General features: G+C 45.9%; 1 protein-coding gene across 1 annotated transcript in view; it reads left to right on the top strand.

Annotated features, from left to right (window-relative positions):
• The first annotated feature begins 316 nt into the window (after window positions 1-316).
• Ttll8 (tubulin tyrosine ligase like 8) overlaps window positions 317-21,153 on the top strand; it is a 42,218-nt gene continuing 21,381 nt past the window's right edge. Inside the window, exons 1-4 of the mRNA XM_032919319.1 lie at window positions 317-536; window positions 17,764-17,855; window positions 20,091-20,208; window positions 20,716-20,786. Of these exons, the coding sequence (XP_032775210.1) occupies window positions 317-536; window positions 17,764-17,855; window positions 20,091-20,208; window positions 20,716-20,786 (501 nt within the window). The remainder of the gene's footprint in view (window positions 537-17,763; window positions 17,856-20,090; window positions 20,209-20,715; window positions 20,787-21,153) is intronic.

Below are 21,153 nucleotides of genomic sequence, written 5' to 3'. Positions count from 1 at the left end.
CCTTCTTTCCCTCACCTTCCCACTTCCCTCCAAACTTTGTAACTGCCTCCCCTTCCTGACCCTAAACCTGGGCCCCACCTTGTGACCTATCTCCTTACCTTGACCTCTCCTTCTGAGCCCCAGATCTGTATTTCTCTCCAGAATGGACACCCCACTTGGACTTCCCTAAGTCTGGCCCAAATCTCTCTTCAACCCCTTACTTACTTCCTTACCCCCCCGAATCATCCCCTTACCGTAACTTACTCATCTCACTCTTAGACCTGTTCCCCCACGGACCCTTTTTCTCATCTGACTTCTCACCCCAAACCTCCCACTCATGTCTTTTTCCTTGACCCCAAACTTCCCTTTCAGACCTCCCTACCATAACCGGGACCTCCAAACCCTACCCTTGCCTCCCTGGATATGTCTGACCTCTCTACCTTTGTCAGCAGGGGCTGGGGGCCAGAGAAACCAGCTACAAGAGGCAAGCATGGAGAATGGAGAGAGGAAGAAGCTGACTTCCACTTTGTCCGATGGAGATCACAAAGAAGAAAATAGTCTGTACCTTTCTTGTTCTGCATTTTCCACAGCCTTACTCAAAGGAGCAGGCATGGGGGCTTGGGAATAGTGGAGGGGGCCCAGATTCAGTTGCCCTCGGGGCTCCTGAGGCTTCGGAGGACGTGAGAATCAGATGCGTTGGTTCTGTGAGAGACTGCTCTGGCAGTACAGGGTAAAGCCCTTTGTCCTAGTGGGTCACTGCACTTGCTCTTCAGACGTGGTTCGCATTCACTAACGAATACTAAATATCTATAAGTAAAATCACGTGTCATAGACGGTTACACATTTAGTTTTAGGAGATACAGTTCGGGGCCTGGGATGCGGTACACACCTTTAATCCCAGCACGTGGGAGGTAGAGGCAGGATGATTTCTGTGGATTCAAGGCAAGCCTGATCTACAAAGCCAGTCCAGGGTAGCCAGGACTCTGTTACACAGAGAAACCCTGTCTGGAAAAACAAAACCAACCAACCAACCAAACAAACAAACAAACAAACAGACAAGAAGATTAGCTCAGGCTTACCAGCCGGGGCATTTCCCATTGGCCACGCAGCTGGCATTGCTCTCGCCTTTAGATCACTCTGGTGGGTGCTACCAGTCTCTCTATGGCTTTTTTTTTTCCTATTTTTTTTCGGAGCTGGGGATCGAACCCAGGGCCTTGCGCTTGCCTAGCCACTGAGCCAAATCCCCAACCCCTCTCTATGGCTTTTTATTAGCAGTTCTCTTACATCCACGATGGGGAAGTGTTTACTCCGAATCTTGGCCACTATTAGTAATGAGTCTTACTGGATTTCAGGCATTCCTTGTACATTCTGGATACCAGCTCGGTGTTGGGTTGATGCATTATAGATGCTCGCGAGGATCTGTGGTTGGGGTTTAGCTGGTTGGTTGATTTTGCTTTTCTTTCTTTTTCTGCTTATTCGTTTGGTTAGTTGGTTTCATTTTCAAGATAGGGTTTCTCTGTGTAGCCCTGGCTGTCTTGGAATTTGCTATGTAGACCAGGCTGGCCCCAAACTCAGATCTACCTGACTCTGCCTCCCTAGTACTGGGAGCAAAGACGTGCACCACCGCTGCCGCCGCCACCCCTCCCCCTTTGAGACAGGCTCTCGCTATGTAGCTCTGGCTATCCCGGAACTCTCTCTATAGACCAGGCTGGCCTAGAACTCCTACCTCTGTCTCCCCAGTGCTGGGCACTATATATCCTGACTGTCCCGGAACTCACTATAGAGCAAGACTATTTTGAACTCATAGAGATCCACCTGCCTCTGCCTCTCAAGTGCTGGGATTAAAGAATACATCACAATGCCTAGCCTGTGAATTTCTGGTGTTAAGAAGACCTACTTACTGATCTTTTCCTATAGTGAGAGCCCTTCTGTCTTCTACCACCTCCTTGCAGAAGGTAACACCCTTTGCCCTGCTCTTCCTTTAGAAGCTTTGTCATTTCACGTCTTACAGTTCAGGTCTGCCACCTAATGGGACTGAGGAAGACAAGACTTGCTAGTCTCATCCTAAATTTGAGTATTCAGTGGCCCAGCTGATGCCTGGCAGTGTTTCTTCGGGGGGTCAAAGAGGTGTAGGTCTTTTGGGGGGCTAACCATCTGTAGTCCTACTCTTTCTGTTCATTCTTTTCCCACGCCAGTGTTTTCATTGCAGAGGCTTCATAGTGAAGGACTCCAAAGCTGGCCTCCAAGGTTGCCTAGGTTCTCGTGGACACACTACTGTGTAAAATTTAGGACCTGATTAACATGCACATGCACATACACATACACACGCACATACGTAAAAACACATAAACATATATATTCTGCCAGGGCTATCGTTATTGTTTACATTGAATTTATGGGTCAGTTAACATCTTAATATTAAATCTTTGAAAATAGAAACATTTAGTTATCTCATTCCTCTCAGCAGTGGTTTATAGTTCATTGCGCAAGTGTACAGTGTGTCTTTTGTTTGATTTAATCCTTTATACTTGGTGTTTTTAAATGCTGCCATAGATGGCTTTTTAATTTCATTTTCATGTGTGTGTGTGTGTGTGTGTGTGTGTGTGTGTGTGTGTGTGTGTATCTGCCTCTCAAGTGCTGGGATTAAATGTAACCACTGACTTTTCCACCCATGCCCAAGTTCCTGAAATAACATAACTGAGAACGTAATGTTTTACAGGTAAAAGCCTAGGTCATAGCTTGTTCCCCAACGAGCTTGTAATTCATTTAATCAATTTGTTCTATTCTGAGAGTGCCACATGGTCGGTTACCTCATCTCAGCATCTCAGTTTTATGAGGCCAATTGATCCACATATCAGCATTAGAGGTGAATCTCTCTGGGCCTGACTCTATTCCAGAATCCTTTCTTCCTGGGGGCACATCCCACCTCCTATTTTATGCCGAAGCTAATAGGCCAACAGCTTTTTATTGACAGGTGATGCTTCCACCCAGTGCACAAAAGATTCTCTCTGTATTTAAATATGTGCACTACCAGGTGGTTCTCTGTGAGTTCGAGGCCAGCCTGGTCTACAGAGCTAGTTCCAGTACCTCCTGGGCTACGTAGAGAAACATTGTCTGGAAATAAAAAAGTTTTCCGAGTGTGTGTGTGCGCATGCGCGTGCGTGCGTGCGTGCGTGCATGTAGAGAAGGCAGAAGAAAGCATCTGATCCCCCAGAACTCAGATTACAGGCATTTATGAGATGCCTTGTAACATGAGCACTAGAATATGAACTCTGGTCCTCATGACTGAGCAGCAAACACTCAAACTCAACCACTGAGCTATCTCTCCAGCCTCTGCTTTTAAGTTGTTCAATTTTAACAATTACCAACTGTTATGTATGTTTTCTTATGCGTCTGCTAGGTCGTCGTGTTAATTTTATATGTTAATATGGCGCAGTATGCTAACAGCTTCTCAAGCGCTAAACCAGCTCTGCATTTTGGGATAAACTCCATTTGGCAGTGTTTTGTTTTTGTTATTTCTCCCTCTCGCTAGATTTAATTTATGAATGTATTAATTAGGGTTCTGTCCATAATTAGAGATTAGTGTGCACTATTCCTTCCTTGTAATGTCTTTGTCAGGTGTCGGGGTTAACAGTATAGCTTTATGGTTTACATAAAAAAAATTCCCTTAAATACTTGATAGACTATAATATTCCAATTATGGAATTAATGTCTTGAATGGGAATAAGCGGATCTGGATTTTCTGTTTCTTTGATGCCCGTTTCCATATGTATTTTAAAGAAAATGTCCATTTCATATGCGCTGCCCAATTGTTGGCATGTGTGTGCTAATAAAGTTTTATTATTATCTTAACATCCACAGTCAGTAGCAATATCTCCCTCTTGTTCTCGATGTTGCTAATTTGTGTCCTATGCATTCCTTTCTTAATTTTCCTAGATAAAACTTCCTCTGATTAAAATGTTCTTTTCCTTCCTCCTTTCCTTTTGATTCTCCTCGGTATTGGGATCCAACTCAGAGTTGTACACGCTCGGCACGTGCCTGGCCACAGAGCCTCAGCCCCGGTACCGCCCCACCCCCAAATGTCTCACATATCCAACTCTCTCTTGTGCTAGTTTTCTCTAGAATACTTTTCACTTCACTGAATTTTGCTCCTAACTTACCCTTTCCTTTCCTCCAACCTCCTTGAGTGGATCGTTTTCTTTCTACCCTCTTGGGCTAGCATAACGACAACTTTTAACGTGTCTTCTTTTCTGAAATCTGTATTTAACAACCGACAGATTCCCCTCAGGTTACTACTTGACCTGCATTGTAATGCTTTGATATGTCATATTTTTTCTTTTTTTTGTCGGAGCTGGGAACCAAACCCAGGGCCTTGCGCTTGCTAGGCAAGCGCTCTACCACTGAGCTAAATCCCCAACCCCCATATGTCATATTTTTAATTCATTTTTAATTGATTAATCAATTAATTTTTATACTCCAGATTTTATTCCCCTCCCAGTCCACCCCCCTCCAGGGCTCCACACCCCATATCACCCCCCTACAGTCTCCCTCTCCACAAGGATGTCCCCACCTCACCTCGCCAGACCTCTATGTCAAGATTTAATTCATATTTTTTTCAAATTTACATTTAATTTGTCCTAAATGTGCTACGAGTTCTGGAGCATTTAGGGCAAAAATCTACTTGTTTTTATATACTCCTGGTTTGATTTTGGTAACTGGGAGGAAATTCAACCTCTGTGCTTTTTTGTCTCTGTGACAAAAATCTCTCACGAGTCGACTTAAAGAAGGAATTACTTATTTTGTCTCAAGGCTTAAGAGGATTCAGTCCATCATGGTTGACAGTGTCAGGAGGCGGAGAAAGGGAAGTAAGAAAGGAAACCAGGCAACACATAGCCCTAGTGACACCCCCCTTGAGACCAGACACCTAGAAACATGAATGCACCACAAATGTAGGCATCTTTCAATCTACATCTCGGTAAGCTCTGTTGGGTGTGTTGGGGCTTGGAGGCTGAGTCTTGGATCTCTCTGTGCTTAGGAATGTGGTCGCTCATCCTGTCGTCCAAATTGCTGTCTTGTGCTGCTCTTTTTGCTTAGTCTTTCATTTCCCAAAAGAAGCAAATTCAAATGCCCCAGTCGGCTATGGCTTCGCTTCTGTCAGTGTTTCTGTTCGAAGCTATACTATTAGCTGCACGTACATTTAGAACTGTTACATTTTCCTGACAAATTATTTTTACTGAGTTTATTGATAATCTCTAAATGTACCTAAGGCTTTCTAATTACTCTCTCATCCCCCTCTACCCTCTATCAATTCCCGGCCCCCTACAAGTCCCTTTCCCAGATTCATGTCTCTTGATGTATTCAGCATCCCACTCAGTTCAGCCAGTGATCGACTGATCATCAATTTGGAGTCACGCACTGGAGTCTGGTGGGCTCACCAGTGGGTGGCCCCATCTCTCAGAATGTGTCCAGGGCCAATAGTTCATCTGTGAGGTATGGGGCCATCAGACCCTGTCCCTGACTGTTCACAGACCCACTTCTGGCAATCCAATCCGGTGTGAGTTCGTGACTGTTGTCTTGCCAAGAGATGGCAAGAAATCCTTTTCCGCAGTGTTCCTTGGGCCTTGGGATGGGTGTTAATGACGTTTACTGGCTGAGCATCCAACTGTCACCTATCAACACTTTGAGCACGAGTTTGCATTTACTGCTATTCGCTGACAAGAGGGGCTGTCCTCATTACAGCTGAGATAGAGTTGTATTTCTCTATTTATTTTTACTTTTACTTTATGTATATGAGCACTTGTACCTGTGTGTGTATATGTGCACCGTGTGTGTGCAGTGCCGATAGAGACCAGGGAGCATCAGGTACCCTGGAACTGTAGTTACAAACGCTTGTGAGTGGCAGTCTCTCCAGCCCCACTACACCCATTTTTAATGTTATAAAAATGTCTCCCCTTTGTCTTTAGTGATTTTTAACTGTTTTAAAATAAATATGTATACCTATTTACATATTTACTCTCTAAAAGGACATTTTTATATAACCAAATACTCTCTTCACTTTCACAAAGTTTACAATGATTCCTTAATAAAAAAAATATAACCTTAGGATATGTTTGTATCTCCCTGGCTTCCCTCAAAATAACTTTACAGTTGGTTTGTTCATATCCGGATCTCCTTGACCACACACTGTCCTTCTTTTAATTAATCTTTCCTCTGGTATGGCCCATCTTCCTATGTTCAGGGTGTGGACTTTCTACCCAGGATGTCCTTGATCGGTGGGAAGCCTTAGGTTGATCTTGGCTCCATTCTGCCTTCCTGTGGTAGTTCATCTGTTCCTCTTACCCTTAGCTGGGCCCTGGATCTGGAGGGGACAGCTGTTGCCTCAGATGGACTTTCCTGGATGCTTTGAGTTGGTTCAGTTTCACCATATACATTACATCTCAACCATAGTCCCCCCCCACCAACTCCTTTCCTCCAATCCTCTCCCTCAGACCAGCTCCTCCTTTGTTTCTCTACAAAGGAAAACAAACATCAGGTCTCCCAGGGATAGCCACCAAATATAGTCTAATGAGATACAGTAAGACTGGGCACAGACCCTCATATCAAGGCTGGACAAGGCAACCCAGTAGGAAAAGGGTCCCAAGTTCAGGCAGAGTCAGAGACACCCCCCCGACACACACATTCACTCCCATTGTTGGGAGTTCCACAAGCACACCAAGCTACACAACCATAAATCATATGCATGGGACCTAGCTCACACCCATACAGGGTCTGTGTTTGTTGCTTCAGTCTCTGTGAGCCCCTATGAGTCCTGCTTAGTTGGTTCTGTGAGCCATGTTTTTGTGGGGTCCTGAACCCCTACAGTCTCTTCTCCCTCTCTCCTACAGGTTTCCCCTGGCTCTGAGTAGTGTTTGGCTGTGGGTCTCTGCATCTCTCTAGCTTGCTCTCTGTTGCTGTCCTTGGTGGTCATCCCACAGTACTAGTATCTCCAATACGGTAGATCTCCGTTGAAACTAAAACTCTACCTCACCAATGGCCTCTCCTGGTCTTTCTTCAGGGTGATTTCAATGTCGCCACACAACGCCTAGTCTCAGCTAGGCCCTAGTCCATGGCCCTTCATGACTTCCAAACTGGTACCATGTGGTGAACTCCTTAACATTATCAAGTTCGGCTGCCGGCTTGAGTTGCAGCGTTGGGCCTTGTAGTGACCCTGAGGAAAATCTCACCAATGTTGGTCTTATTAATCGCAGCTGATTTGTAAGCCCCAGCCAACCCTCATCCATTGTTCCAGTCAAGCAAGATTTTCCATAAAGTGGTGCTTGGTCTCTTGTTAGTCACAGCTTTGTCTTCAGCTCCAGGTTACCAGAAATCAGATTTTAGTCTAGCTTTTAAATTATTTAATATCACAATCACAGTTGCCCCCTCCCTCCTCTCCTCCCAAAACCCCCTCGCCCTCCTCACCCTTCTCCCATTCTTCCTCCGTTTCTCTTCAGAAAAGGAGAGGCCTCCAATGTATATCAACCAGCCCTGGCACATCACGTTGCAGTAAGACTAAGCCTATCTTCTCCTGTTGAGGCTGGATGAGGCAGCCAAGTAGAGGGGAAGAGTCCCAAAGGCAGACAATAGAAGCAGAGACATCCTCTGTTCCCTCTGTTAAGAGTCCTACATAAAGCCAAGCTGCACAACTGGAACATAGGTCAGTCCCATGACTGCTCCTCCCTGGTTGGCGGTTCAGTCTCTGTGATGCCCTATGCACCCAGGCTAGTTGATATTTTGGGTTTTCTTGTGGTGTCCTTGAGCTCTCTGGCTCCAACTCTTCTTCCTCCACATCTTCCACAGGATCCCCCAAGCTCCTCCTAATGTTTGGGTGTAGATCTCTGCATCTGTTTCCCTCAGTTACTAAGTGAAGCCTCTCTGAGTACTATTATGCTAGAGTCCTGTGTACGAGTACAGCAGAATATCATTAACAGTACCAGGGGTGGCCGCCCTCTCATGGCATGGGACTCAAACTGGACAAGTCATTGGTTAGCCACTCCCACAATTTCTGCACCTTTACTCCACTACATTGTGTAGTAGGAACAAGTTTTAGGTCGAAGGCTTTTTGACTGGCTCGATGTCCCAGTCCCTCCACTGGAAGCCTTGCCTGGTTACAGGAATTGGCCCATTCAGGCTCATATCCCCATTGCTAGGAGTCTTAGCTAAGGGTCACCCTCATAGATTCCTGGGAATTTCCATTGCCCTAGCTTTCTAGCTCATCTCAGAGATGCCTCCCCTAATTCCAGTTGTCTCTCTCAGGACTCTCTCCCTCCGTCTTCACCCTACTTTATTTCTCCTGTTTCTATCCACATCCCCTCCCTCACCCAGTCATCTCCCCCCCACACTTGATTCCTCCCCACCCTCTCCCCCCACCCAGTCCCTCCATGTCCCCCACTGTGTCTATTCTATTCCCTTCTCAGTGAGATTCATCCATCCCCCCCTGGAGCCCTCCTTGTTACTTAGTTTCTTTGAGTCTGTGTGTTGTAGCAGGGTTCTCCTTTACAGCTAAAACCCACTTATAAGTGAGTACATACCTTGTTTGTCTTTCTCGGTCTGGGCTACCTCACTCAGGATGATGTTTTCTAGTTCCATCCACTTGCCTGTAAATCTCATGATATCATTGTTTTTAATGGCTGAGTAATACTCCATTGTGTAGATGTACCATTTTCTTTATCCATGCTTTGGTTTAGGGACATCTAGGTTGTTTTCAGTTTCTGGCTGCTATGAACATCGTTGAGTAAGTGTCCTTTTGGGAGGGTGGAGTTTCTATTGGCTGTATGCCCAAGAATAGCTGGGTCTAGAGGTAGATCAATTCCCAATTTTCTGAGAAGTCCATATTGATTTCCAAAGTGGCCGTACAAGTGTGCATTCCCATCAGTGATGGAGGCTGTTCCCCTTGCTGCACAGCACGAGCTATCACTCAAGGTTTTGATCTTAGCCATTCTGACTGGGGTGAGGTGGAATCTCAGAGTCAGTTTGACTTGCATTTCCCTGATGGCTAAAGATGTTGACCATTTCTTTAAGTGCATCTTGGCCATTAGAGATTCCTCTGTAAAGAATTCTCTGTTCAAATCTATACCCCAGTTTAAAATTAGATTATTTGGTTTGTTGATATATATATATATATATATATATATATATATATAGATATATATATATATAAATCAGTCCTCTATTAGATGTGGAAGGTTGTAAAGATCTTTTTTCTACTCTGTAGGCTGCCATTTTGTCTTTTTGATGGTGGCCTTTGCCTTACAAAAGCTTTTCAGTTTCCTGAAGTCCTATTTAACTGTTGATCTTAGTGCCTGTGCAACTGGTATTCTGTTCAGGAAGTTGTCTCCTGTGTCAATGTGTCAAGGCTATTCCCCACTTTCTCTTCTATGGGGTTTAATGTATCTAATTTTATGTTGAGGTCTTTGATCCACAGCTGATAAACACCTTCAGTGAAGTAGCTGGATACAAAGTTAACTTTAGAAAACTCAGTAGCCCTCTAATAAACTAACAAACAGTAAACAGGCTGAGAACAAAATCAGGGAAACAGCACCTTTCACAATAGCCACAAATAATATCAAATACCTTTCTATAACTCTAAACAAACAAGTAAACAACCTGTATATAAGAACTTCAAGTCTTTGAAGAAAGGAATTGAAGAAGGAAAAAGGAAAGATCTCCCATGCTCACGGACCAATAGGGTTAACATAATAAAAATGGCCCTCTTACTAAACACAATCTACAGATTCAGTGCAATTCCCACCCAAATTCCAACACAGTTCTTTACAAACCTTGAAAGAACAGTACTCAACTTTATACGGGGGATAGAGAAAACAATCCTGTACAATAAGAGATCTTCTGGCGGTGTTACCATCCCTGATGTCCAGCTGTACTACAGAGCAATAATAATAAAAACCTAATGGTATTGGTACAAAAACAAATGGGTTGACAATCAGAATGGAATTGAAGACCCAGAAGTAAATCCACATACCTGTGGATACTTGATTTTTGACAAAGAAGCCCAAATTATACAATGTAAAAAGAAAGAAAACGGGGTTGGGGATTTAGCTCAGTGGCAGAGCGCTTGCCTAGGAAGCGCAAGGCCCTGGGTTCGGTCCCCAGCTCCGGAAAAAAAAAAAAAAAGAAAGAAAACATCTTTAGCAAGTACTTCTGGTCTACCTGGATGTCTGAGTGTAGAAGAATGCAAATAGATCCTTGTCGAAACCAGATTCTTAATTTAAAATACTTTTAGCTAGCTGACTTAGACATGGTAGCACTTGCATTAATTTCAGCAGGCAGAGGCAGGCAGATCTCTGTAAGTTTAGGACTAGCCTGGTTTACATAGTGAGTTCCAAAACAGCCAGGGCTAGATAGAGAGATTTTATCTTAAAAAATAAAAAGTCACAGGAACATCTCTGATCGATTGCTTCCCTCTGAAACTTCACAAGCCAGGCCTACATTGTCTGCACTCTTAGCCTTCTCTTTCAAGTTGCCACATAGATCGATAAACCCTGAACACTTGCATCCCAACAGTCCACACTCCTCCACCCCCAAAAGCTACACAGTCAGGTCCAACAGTAACATCCCCACATCCCTGATACCAATGTCTGCCTTAGTTTGTTTTCTACCACCATGATAAAATACTTGACTAAAAGTAACTTGAAATGTAACCTAATTGACCAGGAAAAGCCAGGGTAAGAACACAAGGTAACAACCTAGTCAGGAGCTGAAGCAAGAGACCGTGAAGGGATTCTGCTGACTTGCTTTCCAAGGCTGTTCAGCTTGCTTTTCCTACACAGCCCAAGAGCTCCTAACCACGGTTGTTGGCACCAGAAAATGGCCCGAGACCTCTCCCAGCAATCATCAACCCGGAAAATGCCCCACATGGAGAAATGGCTAGGCAGTTAAGAGAAATAGCTACTCTTCTAGAGGACCCAGGTTCGATGTCTTAACACCTACCTGGTAGTTAACAACCATTTTTTAACTCCAGCTTTGGGGGAAATCAAAGCCATCTTCTGGCCTCTATTGATTGGCACTGCATAAATACACACTCTGTGATTTTTGTGATATATCAGGCAAAACACTCATACACATATTTTCTAACATACTTAGAAAATACTCCCACAGACTTGTCTACAGGTCAGTCTGAGAGTTGAGGTTACCTCTCCCCAAGTTGACAAAAACTGGCTGGTATGTCATGTTGTGACGTTCCAGTGGGTACATCTCTGTGTCTTTTTGCCGTATCCTGGTAGTCTTTCTAAGAAATCATTACTAGCATGTCCATAGATTCTTTGGGGACTTTTGTGTGTGCATATGTGTATTGTGAGTGTGTGCGTGCACATGTGTGTGTGCCCCTGCACAGAGTATGCACATTAAGGCCGGAGGTCAGTGTTGTGTGATTTCTGCATCATTTACTGCCTTATCTTTCCCTGGGATTAGGAGAAAGTTCGGTGAGCATGAGTGTTTCTCATTCCCTTTTTATCTTCGCAGCCAGGACTCTTGGCGCATCCAGAAATCACTGATTGGCTAGACTGGCGATTCGCTAACAAGCGAGTTCCCGACCTGTCTGTTCCCATCCCCCACAGTCAGGATTACAGATACGCATGACCAAACCGAGCTTTTTCCATGGATAACAGGGATCCAAATCCCAGTCCTCGTGCTGGGTGGCAGACACTTTGCCAACTGAGTCATCTCCTCGATCTGTATTCTGGTCTTTAAATGTTGCCAACACATCTGAAATCCCTGGTAGTCAGCCTCTCCTGACTCCATTCCTCCAGTGAGCGAGTTTGTCCCTTCTGTAGGGGAGAAGCGTGACAACTGGGAACTGGTGGTTAGTATCGGTTATTGTCATCTTGACATGATCTGAAGTCACCTAGGAAGCAAGTCTTAAGGCTTAGGGAATATTTAGTTTGGGTTGTCCTCTGGGCATTCTTGTGAGGGAATGTCAGTTAACCTCAGGTTAACTGGTATGGGAAGACACAGGGGAAGAGTGGGCAGCATCATTCCCTACGCTTGGATCCTGAACTATATAGTAAAAGAAGAAAGCTAGATGAATGCCAGCCTTTGTCATTCTCCGCTTGTCATCACATGTAATGTGGTCAGCCCACCATGATGGGCTGTACCCTGGAAGCATGCGCCAAAATAAACACTTTCTCCATCCCTTAAGTTGTTTTTGTTGGGGTGTTTTACCATAGCAACAGGAAAAGTAACCAAAAAAAGAAACCAAAACACCAGGATTGGAGCCAGGTTTGCTATGGAGCTGAGAGATTTAAGCCTGAATGGAAATTTATTTATAGTAATGACTTTTCTTTAAGTTTTAAAAATTGTGTGTGTGTGTGTGTGTGTGTGTGTGTGTGTGTGTGTGTGTGTGTCGATGTGGGAGTATGTACACATGAATGCAGTTGGCAGAGGCTAGAAGAGGGTGTTGGAACTGGAGTTACAGGCAGTTGTGAGCCATGGGATAATATATACTGAAACTCAGCACTGTAAGAGTATCAACCATTCTTAACCCTGGAGGACCCTCTCCAGCCCCTGGTAACAGTGTGTCTATACCTATGGGGAACTAGCCATTGAGATTCCACTATGTCCACCAAGCCTGAATGAAAGCCAATTTTCATTACTGATGTTTTGCTTCTGTATTAACATCTCTTTATCTGTAATGTGACTTCTCTTCCTTCTCTTCATATGGTTTATGGCAATGTTGACCTTCAACCTAGCCACAGGAGGCTCCAAAGTGGCAACTGCTTCTTTACATGTGGCCAGAGTTTGCTCAGCTCTTGGGCTTGATCTTGTCATCTATGGCCCGTAGGCCTGTGGTCTCATTTTCTTAGAGGATTCAGGCAGGATTCAGGCACCACAGACATGGCAGGTCATGGGCATGCCTCTCCTTCTAGCAAGTGTTGTTTAGGATGAAGGGTGGACAGAATCTTCCTCAATGCATCAGGCTTGGAGTGTTCTGATGCAAGAGTTTCGAATTCAGATTTGGCCGCGGTATCAGCATATTCTTTTTATCTTCTCTTTGTATTTTCCAAGGCATTTGGATGTTTTATCTAAATTTCAAGTTTATTACCATGAAGTTCATAGTTACCTCAGTACAGAAGCACATCCCTCACCCCTGAAGGACGAGAGAGTTTATTCTGGAGTCAGATGTGAGTGACCATAGGCAGGAATCTAGATCTAGAGTAACTCGAATTCCGTGTTCTACTATGGAACACAGTTGCATGAAATCTGGGTAGTTACAAAACACACTCATGAGTTGAGATATTTGCAAAATAATTGGTTGAGCCACAGGTGGCAGCGAAACAGGAAAATTGCCTCAGGGTTCAAATGACACCTGATGACATTTCTAGATTTGGATTGATGGAGGCTAGGGGTCTCCTAAGAACGAATTTTAAAGCCTTGATCATCTCAAGGATGTTAGGTCAGACCCATGTGGGCAACAGATGGCATTCATAGGACTAAAAATAGCCCAAGATAATCACACTCGGGTCTGCAACGTTTTATCTCTCCACATTGTCATTTGGCCTTGTAGGATATTTAACACAGGTACAATATCTCTCCTCTGCCTTCTGGAAACTCTGGACATTCACATCTTTTAGTTTTTAAGTATCTAAGGAGTTCTCTTGTTTGTTGTTACTTTTTGTCTTTCATCTCTTTTTAAAAAGTATCTTTTATATTTTATTTTTAATTATATCTTTGGGTCATTATGTGTTGATGAATGCAGGAACCAGCAGAGGCCAGAGACACTGATGTATCAGGCAGTCATGAACCACCATTCGTGGGTACTGGGAACCGAACTTAGGTCTTCTCGGAGAGCAGAATGTACTCTTAAAGGCTGAGCTATCTCTCCACCCACTTCATCTTTTTAATCAATAAATCTCACCAATGAGTTATTGATTTTACTAGTCTTAAGCCTTCGGCTTGGTAAATCTGATTTACTGTGTTGAAAATGTTTCATGGGCTGGGGAGATGGCTCGGTAGTTAAGAGCACTGGCTGTTCTTCCAAAGGACCCAAGGTTCAACTCTCAGCACCCACATGGCAGCTCACACAGCTGTCTGTCATTCCAGTTCCAGGGGATCTGATGCCCTCACACAGACATATATGCAAGCAGAACACCAATGCACACAAAATACAAATAACTACTTTTTTTTCTTTTTCGGAGCTGGGGACCAAACCCAGGGCCTTGCGCTTGCTAGGCAAGCGCTCTACCACTGAGCTAAATCCCCAACCCAAATAACTACTTTTTAAAGAAGAAAATATTTCATTAATGTCTGTCTCCTTTTCTCTAACAGTTTCTTTGAGCTTACCTTTACTGTGTCCTTTCTAGCTTGCTGAGATCTATGCTTAAATCATTGGTTTGTTTGTTTGTTTTTGTTTGGACCTGGTTTCTTAAGACACCGTCTCTTATCTATGTCACCTGCCCTGGAGTTGCTATAGCCAAGAGTGCATGTCACCTCCATATTTTCCCGCTTCTCCAGCTGCCAAGGTTGGAAATGCAGGTGTGTGTCATCGCACTCAGCTTTGAATCCATGTTTTTAGCCTTTGTTTTTTCTCTTTTTCTTTTTAATTTTTCAAGACATGATTTCTCTGTGTAGTCCCGGCTGTCTTGAAACTCACTTTGTAGGCCAGGCTGTCCTCAAACCCAGAGATCCACCTGCCTCTGCCTCTTGAGTGCTGGGACTAAAGATGTGCGTCACCACGCTCAGCTCAGCCTTTATGATTTTCCGATAGGTGCGTTTATATCTGGAAATTTCTTTATAGTCACAGCTTTTACTATATCACACCAGATTTGAAATTTGGTGTTTTAGCTGTCTTTGGCTAAACAGATGAAGTAAGTTACACCTTGGGTTTGTTTTTGGTTTTGTTTTTTTTGTTTTGTTTTGTTTTGATCCACAGATCATGTAGAAGTATACTTGCTAATCTACACATGCTCAGGGGTTTTCTGTTATTTTATATTGATTTCTGACTTAATTGCTCTGTGTTCGGGAGAGTTCTTAGGACTCTCAAACCCTTTGGAATTGGCTGAGAGTTTCTTTAAGACCGACTTTAATGACTATTCTAGAATAACAATGAATGCGTTAGCGTTGAACACAGTAAGTTCTGCTGGCTGTCCCGTTCATCTTTCTGTTCATCCATCTGTTACTGAAAGCCAACTACCTCTGTGACTATGGACTTAATGATTTCTCCTTGTTTGATAACCTCTGTTCCGTTTTGAAGCATTATTATTTGAGCATCTTTACTGACTTGCTTTCCTTGCACATTCTCCTATGCACCCCTACACCTTCCTATACACCCCTACACTTTCCTATGAACACCCACACCTTCCTATGTACCCCCACACCTTCCTATACACCCCTACACTTTCCTATGAACACCCACACCTTCCTATGCACCCCTACACTTTCCTATGAACACCCACACCTTCCTATGCACCCCCACACCTTCCTATACACTCCTACACTTTCCTATGAACACCCACACCTTCCTATGCACCCCTACATTTTCCTATGAACACCTACATCTCCCTGTACACCCCGACACTTTCCTATGAACACACACACTTTCCTATGAACACCCACACCTTCCTATATACCCCTATACCTTCCTATATACCCCTATACCTTCCTATGAACACCTACACCTTCCTATGAACACCTACATCTCCCTATGCACCCCTACACCTTCCTATACACCCCTATACCTTTCTAGACACCCCTATACCTTTATAGACATTGCTACACCTTCCCAGAATAAGCCACTCCTACACCTTTCTATGAACCCCTACACTTTCCTATGCACCCCTGTTCTCTGTCCTGGTCCCCATCTTTATAGAGGACTTCTGTCAGCTCTGGTCTGGGCTTGTCTAAATGGAATCCTTCACTCTACACCTTTTGTGTCCAAGCAGTGTATTTGTAAATATTGTTCCCCATCTATGGCTTGGCTTTCCATTTTCTTATAATTTTTGTGCAAGCTATATACATCTGTACACATTTATGTGCATACACATTTATGTGCATACACATGTATATGTATATGTATATCTGTAAAGACCAGAGGTCGAACTTGGGTATCATTCCTCTGGAGTCGCCTGCCTTGTTTGGAGACAGGGTCTGTCCCTGGACTTGGGGCCCACTGATAGGTTAGACAGGCTGGCCAGCAAGGCCTAAGGATTCTCCTGTCTCCATTTCCCAGTGCTGGAATTACACAGACACCATGCATAGCTTTGTCCGTCTGTGTTGGTGATGGGACTCAGGTTCTCCTGCTTGCAAGGGAAGCGCTTTGTCTTAGTCAGGCTTGCGTTGCTGTGAAGAAACACAATGGCCACAGCAACTCTTATAAAGGAGAACAGCAATCATGGCTGGCTCACAGTTCAGAGGTTTAATCCATTGTCACCACGGTGGGGAGTTTAGCTGCACACAGGCAGACATGGTACGAGCTGAGAGTTCTTCATCTGGACTGGCAGGCAACAGAAAGAGAGGATTACACTACGCCTGGCTTGGGCTTTTGAAATCCCAAGGCCCATCCCCGAGTGACACACTTCCTCCAACGAGGACACGCCTACTCCAACGAAGACACACCTCCTAATAGAGCCACTCCCTCTGAGCCTATCGGGAGAGGCATTTTCATTCAAACCGCCACACAGTTTACCAATTATACTATAGCCCCAGTCTCAGAGCATTTTAACCTCAACAGCTCCAAATGTACCAGTTCTGACTTGTGTGTGTGTGTGTGTGTGTGTGTGTGTGTGTGTGTGTGTGTGTGTGCCTGCCCCTGAGAATGTTTCTCTAGGTGAGGTTGTGATGTGTTCTGTTAGAAGCTTTGTGTGGCTTTCACATGCTTCGGAATACATTCTGAGCCTCCTAGAGTGGATTCAGGGCGGGGAAAGCCACAGGAGGGGCAGGTGGGCAGGGTTGGTTTATGCTTTCTGAGCTTGTCCAGGAGACCGGGTCAGTGTGGTCTGGAGAGATAAGTTCATTTCAGGGAGGCAGCAGCTGTGAAGACTCCACATTTAGGGCTTGGGGAGAGAAGGGGAAGTGTGAGGGGTATGAGGGCAGGGGGATGCTGGTCAGCCAAAGGCCTGTGATGCATGATGGGAAGACGCAGTGTACCCCGCAGACATGGCCTGTGGAGACCCAGCAGATGGAGAGGGGGCAAAGAAGAGGGAGGCCTGGGACACAGCAGTGGTTAGCATGTGCCTATGGGAACAGTTGGCATCAAAAGGTTGCCAAGAGAGAGGCTGGTGTCAGGGAGGGCATCCAGAGTGGAGGAGACATTGGGGGACTTCCTCCAGGCAGGAGAGAGGATGGCTACTGAGTAAAAGCCAAGGACTTGGGTGGGGATAATAGGGGTCTGAACTTTCTCTCATCACACATTAAAAACAGAGAGAACCAAGACTACCCAGTGCAGGTTAGGTGTGGTGGTGCACGCTTCAGACCCAGAAGCAGGTGGGTCTCTGTGAGTTCAAGGCCAGCCTGGTCTACAGAGTGACTTCTTGGACAGCCAGAGTGATGGTAGAGGGAACCTGTCTCAAAAACAAAGAAACAGGTAGAGATTAAGCAATGCCAGAGTGGCTGAGGGGCTGAGGGGAGGGTGTGTCAAAGACTCGCAAAAGGTAGCAAGGGCAAAGAAGACTGAGATACACAGGGAGTGGGCAGAGGCGGGTGGACATGAGGCCTCTGTGTGCGCCTGCTGTCAGGCTGGAGTGACTGTCTGAGCCACGTGCCCTTTCCTTTGCCTTGATGTCTGTTTCTCTTTTGCAGAGTTAAAACAAGGAATTCCCCAAGATTTGTCTTCTTCCCCCAAATTAGACAGATACAAAATAGCAAGACAGTTAACAGAGAAAGCCATCAAGGTAAATGTGTTTCGGGACTCATGAGGGGAGTGGGGGAAGACATTCTTTTTAAAAAACAGGAAATTGTTTTGGAATTACATTTGGGTGTTGGCCTGACTGGATTCTTCGTCCCATGTGGAGATGGTGCTAGTATCACTTTGGAATTTGTCTGAATCTCCCGTGTAGCCCCAACAGCCAGCTCCTCCTTGTGCCCTGTGAACAGGTGGTGGGGTGGTGGGCATTTGGATGACTTTCCCATTGAACAGTAGTTTGGTGGGGCCCTCTGACCCATAGATATCCTGGCATCTTCTGAGTATTCTCCTGGACAGGGTCAGATCTTCCAGTGGGACAAGGTCTCTGTTACCTGGCAAGACAAAATGTATCCATAGAAAACATCGCTACAGTGTCTCTGTCTGGGATCTCCGTGTTGGACCCTGGGCTCAGCTTGTCTCTGTTCATGTCTGTGTGATGGGCTCTGGGCTCAGCTTGTCTGTGTCTCTGTGACAGAGTCTGGACTCTGGTGGTGGCTTGGTTTGCTGACCAAGATCAGGCTGGCTCACTCTCTAAGCTTCTCTTCTTCCAGCTGTTTGGGAATTGGGTGAATCCCTCCTCTGTGGGGATGCTCTGAGCTCCAAGCCTCTGTTAGGAATACCCTGATGAGTTTCGGCCCCCAGAACACTGACCATGTGTCCATCAGAGCCTATGGCTTAAGGCCTCAGTGACAGCTGCAAAATTCTGTCACAGATTTGGGATGATGCCAGTGACTTTGGTATGTCTTGTCACCATGCTGATTAGAGTTCAGGGACAGTGTCCTGCATGTGTGCCCTATCGGGATCTGTGCATGTGCTGCAGGACTGCAGTGGCTCTGAGCCACTCTTCCTGCCTGACCCCAGCTAACCCTGCCTGTCCCTGACACTGCTAATGACCGAGTACACAGGTCACATCCCAGCCTTCTCCAGGTGGCTTGGGGTGCCCACGTGAATGTGAGCTTTTTTGTCTGTGGCTACACAAACTACCCGAGGCCTTGCACTTTATTAAGAAAAGGACTGTACTTGCCACCCAGCTTTAGAGGCTGAAAGCCAGAGCGTGAGTAGTTCCTCCTGTCTGGCTCTGTCCCCGTGCGGCAGATGGCATCATCATAGGCACACGTGTAGGAGGAAAAAAATATTTGATAAAGGAGATCAGTGGGAGATGGGGACTTGGCTCATCCTTCCTTAACTACTCACTGCGTGAGAGCTCCCTGACACTTACCCTTCCCAGGCAGGTCCCCACTCCACTCTGGTGACCACGCCCCCAGCACATGAGTCCAGCCTGCCTGCTCATCCACAACCAGTCAACCATCTCCAAGGGATCAGTCAGCATTCTGACAGTTTCTGGGTGGACCCTGCCCCTTCCTCTGTTTCCCGCTATTTTTTCTCTTCCTGCCATTCTGAACTCAGGGGCCCACAGCTTTTATAAACATCTCTTTTGTGTGTTAAAGACACCACAACCAAAAACATCTTGGAGAAGAAAGGGTCTATCTCATGCTACAGGCTTGTAGTCAAGGCAGGAACCTGGAGGCGCAGACAATGAAGCAGAGGCTCACTCCTCACTGGCTTACTCCTCTGGTTGGCTCAGCCTGCTTTCTTAAACAACTCTGGACCCCTGTGCAGGGGGCGGCCCCGCCCACAGTAGGCTGGGCCCTCCCACCTCTATTGTCAATCAAAAAAATGCCCCCATGGGGAGGCACAGTCCAGCCTTGTGAGGGCATCTTCACAGTTGAGGTTCCTCTTCCCAAATGATTCTAGCTTGTGTTCTGTTGACGTAAAATCAGCAGGACACTCACTTTTCCGTAAGAGACAGCCACACTGGGAGTCCACAGTTATTCCTTGACCCTCAGGCATTGCATAGCTGTGTGTCCCACCTGAATCCCAAATCCAGAAATCCTGAGTCATGGCTACAGCTGCTCAGGAAGTGCTGATTTCCCGGTTGTCTTTTGGCCCCCTTGAGTGTGTGAATGAGTGTGTAAAGGTGATCACCTCTGTAATCCCGACCCAGTGATGAAGAAACCCAGTGCAGCAACTGTGGGGATTACACGTTTGAGCCCCCACGCGTGTGCAAATGCGCACGCTCACCCTTCTACATGCCGAGGGCATTCCTGTGCTCTCAGGGCAAAGCGTGTTGCCTCGCCATGGTGCAGTCTGGTCCTCTCACTCTGGGAACTCACCTCAGTCCCTTTATAGCTGAGGACCTCGGTTAAAACACTGACGTTTTCAGGAGAAGAAGATTTTCTCCATCTACGGACACTACCCTGTCATCCGGGCCACGTTGAGGAGAAAGGGCTGGGTGGAAAAGAAGTTCAATTTCTTTCCCAAACCTCTTCAGAACGTTGAAGGTGAAGGTAGCATCTTGTCCCACGAAGGGGACATATACATCCTAGGTGTACTGACTTAATACTCACTGGTATCTGTCTTCATGTATCCACCAGCTTCCCAACCTCACATGTCCTAGGCAACCGCACTCCTACTATGGTACCAGTCACTTTCTGGTGTCCCCATGCCCACATCTCGCCCTAGTCATCCTTCCTCCAGGTCCATCCCCCACCAAGGACATTCCTCCCCAGACTCATACCTCAAGCCTCTACTGCCCCCAACCCTGGTCCTCATCTGGTCCTCAGCATCCCCTCAATCCTGACCTAGCACAGCCTAGGTGGGGTGGTGCACAGGATGCTGGAGGGAAGGCCACAGGTGGCCTCCACAGCCGCTGCCCCAGAGGAGACCTCGCTTGGAGCTTTTAGTAGTCGAGCGGCCATCCCTCCCTAGCGGGACTCCAACCCTACAGGGAGTTGGGCGAGGAACCTGTGTGCAGTGGCAGCAATGTCTCCCTTGTGTTTCGTTTGCAGATAAAAGTGCTGAGACCAAAGAAAATCAAGAAATAGCCCTGGAAAGATTCGATGATATTCACGATGTGATGGTAGGCCCTGTGGCCTGGTACTGGGGATACCATGGCCTTTCAAAGTAAGACAGCGCACACTGGGCGGAAGAGGGACTCCCGTATAGGAGCATGGGGCATCTGGCTTCCCTGTATCCTGCCCCTAGCTCCTGCATCCCACACTGACCAGCACAAGTAAAGGTCTATGTGGCTGTGGACTATGAGGGGCTGAGCGGCGGGGTCAGAAGTCCACATATTACAGGATGGAGGCAGAGGGTGCCTGGCCAGTGACACAGCAATTGTGGCCCAGCTGCCCCTAGCCTGGCTTCTCTGAAGCCCTCTCAGTATCTTCTATGAAGAAGACAAAAAGGTCAGTGACAGGGTGAAGTTTTTGCCAGACATGTAATTT

The sequence above is a fragment of the Rattus rattus genome, chromosome 1 (assembly GCF_011064425.1).
Source record: "Rattus rattus isolate New Zealand chromosome 1, Rrattus_CSIRO_v1, whole genome shotgun sequence".
In the NCBI taxonomy this organism is placed as follows: Eukaryota; Metazoa; Chordata; class Mammalia; order Rodentia; family Muridae; genus Rattus; species Rattus rattus.
Note: the sequence above shows the minus strand (reverse complement) of the source record. Positions and strands in the feature narration are given on the sequence as shown.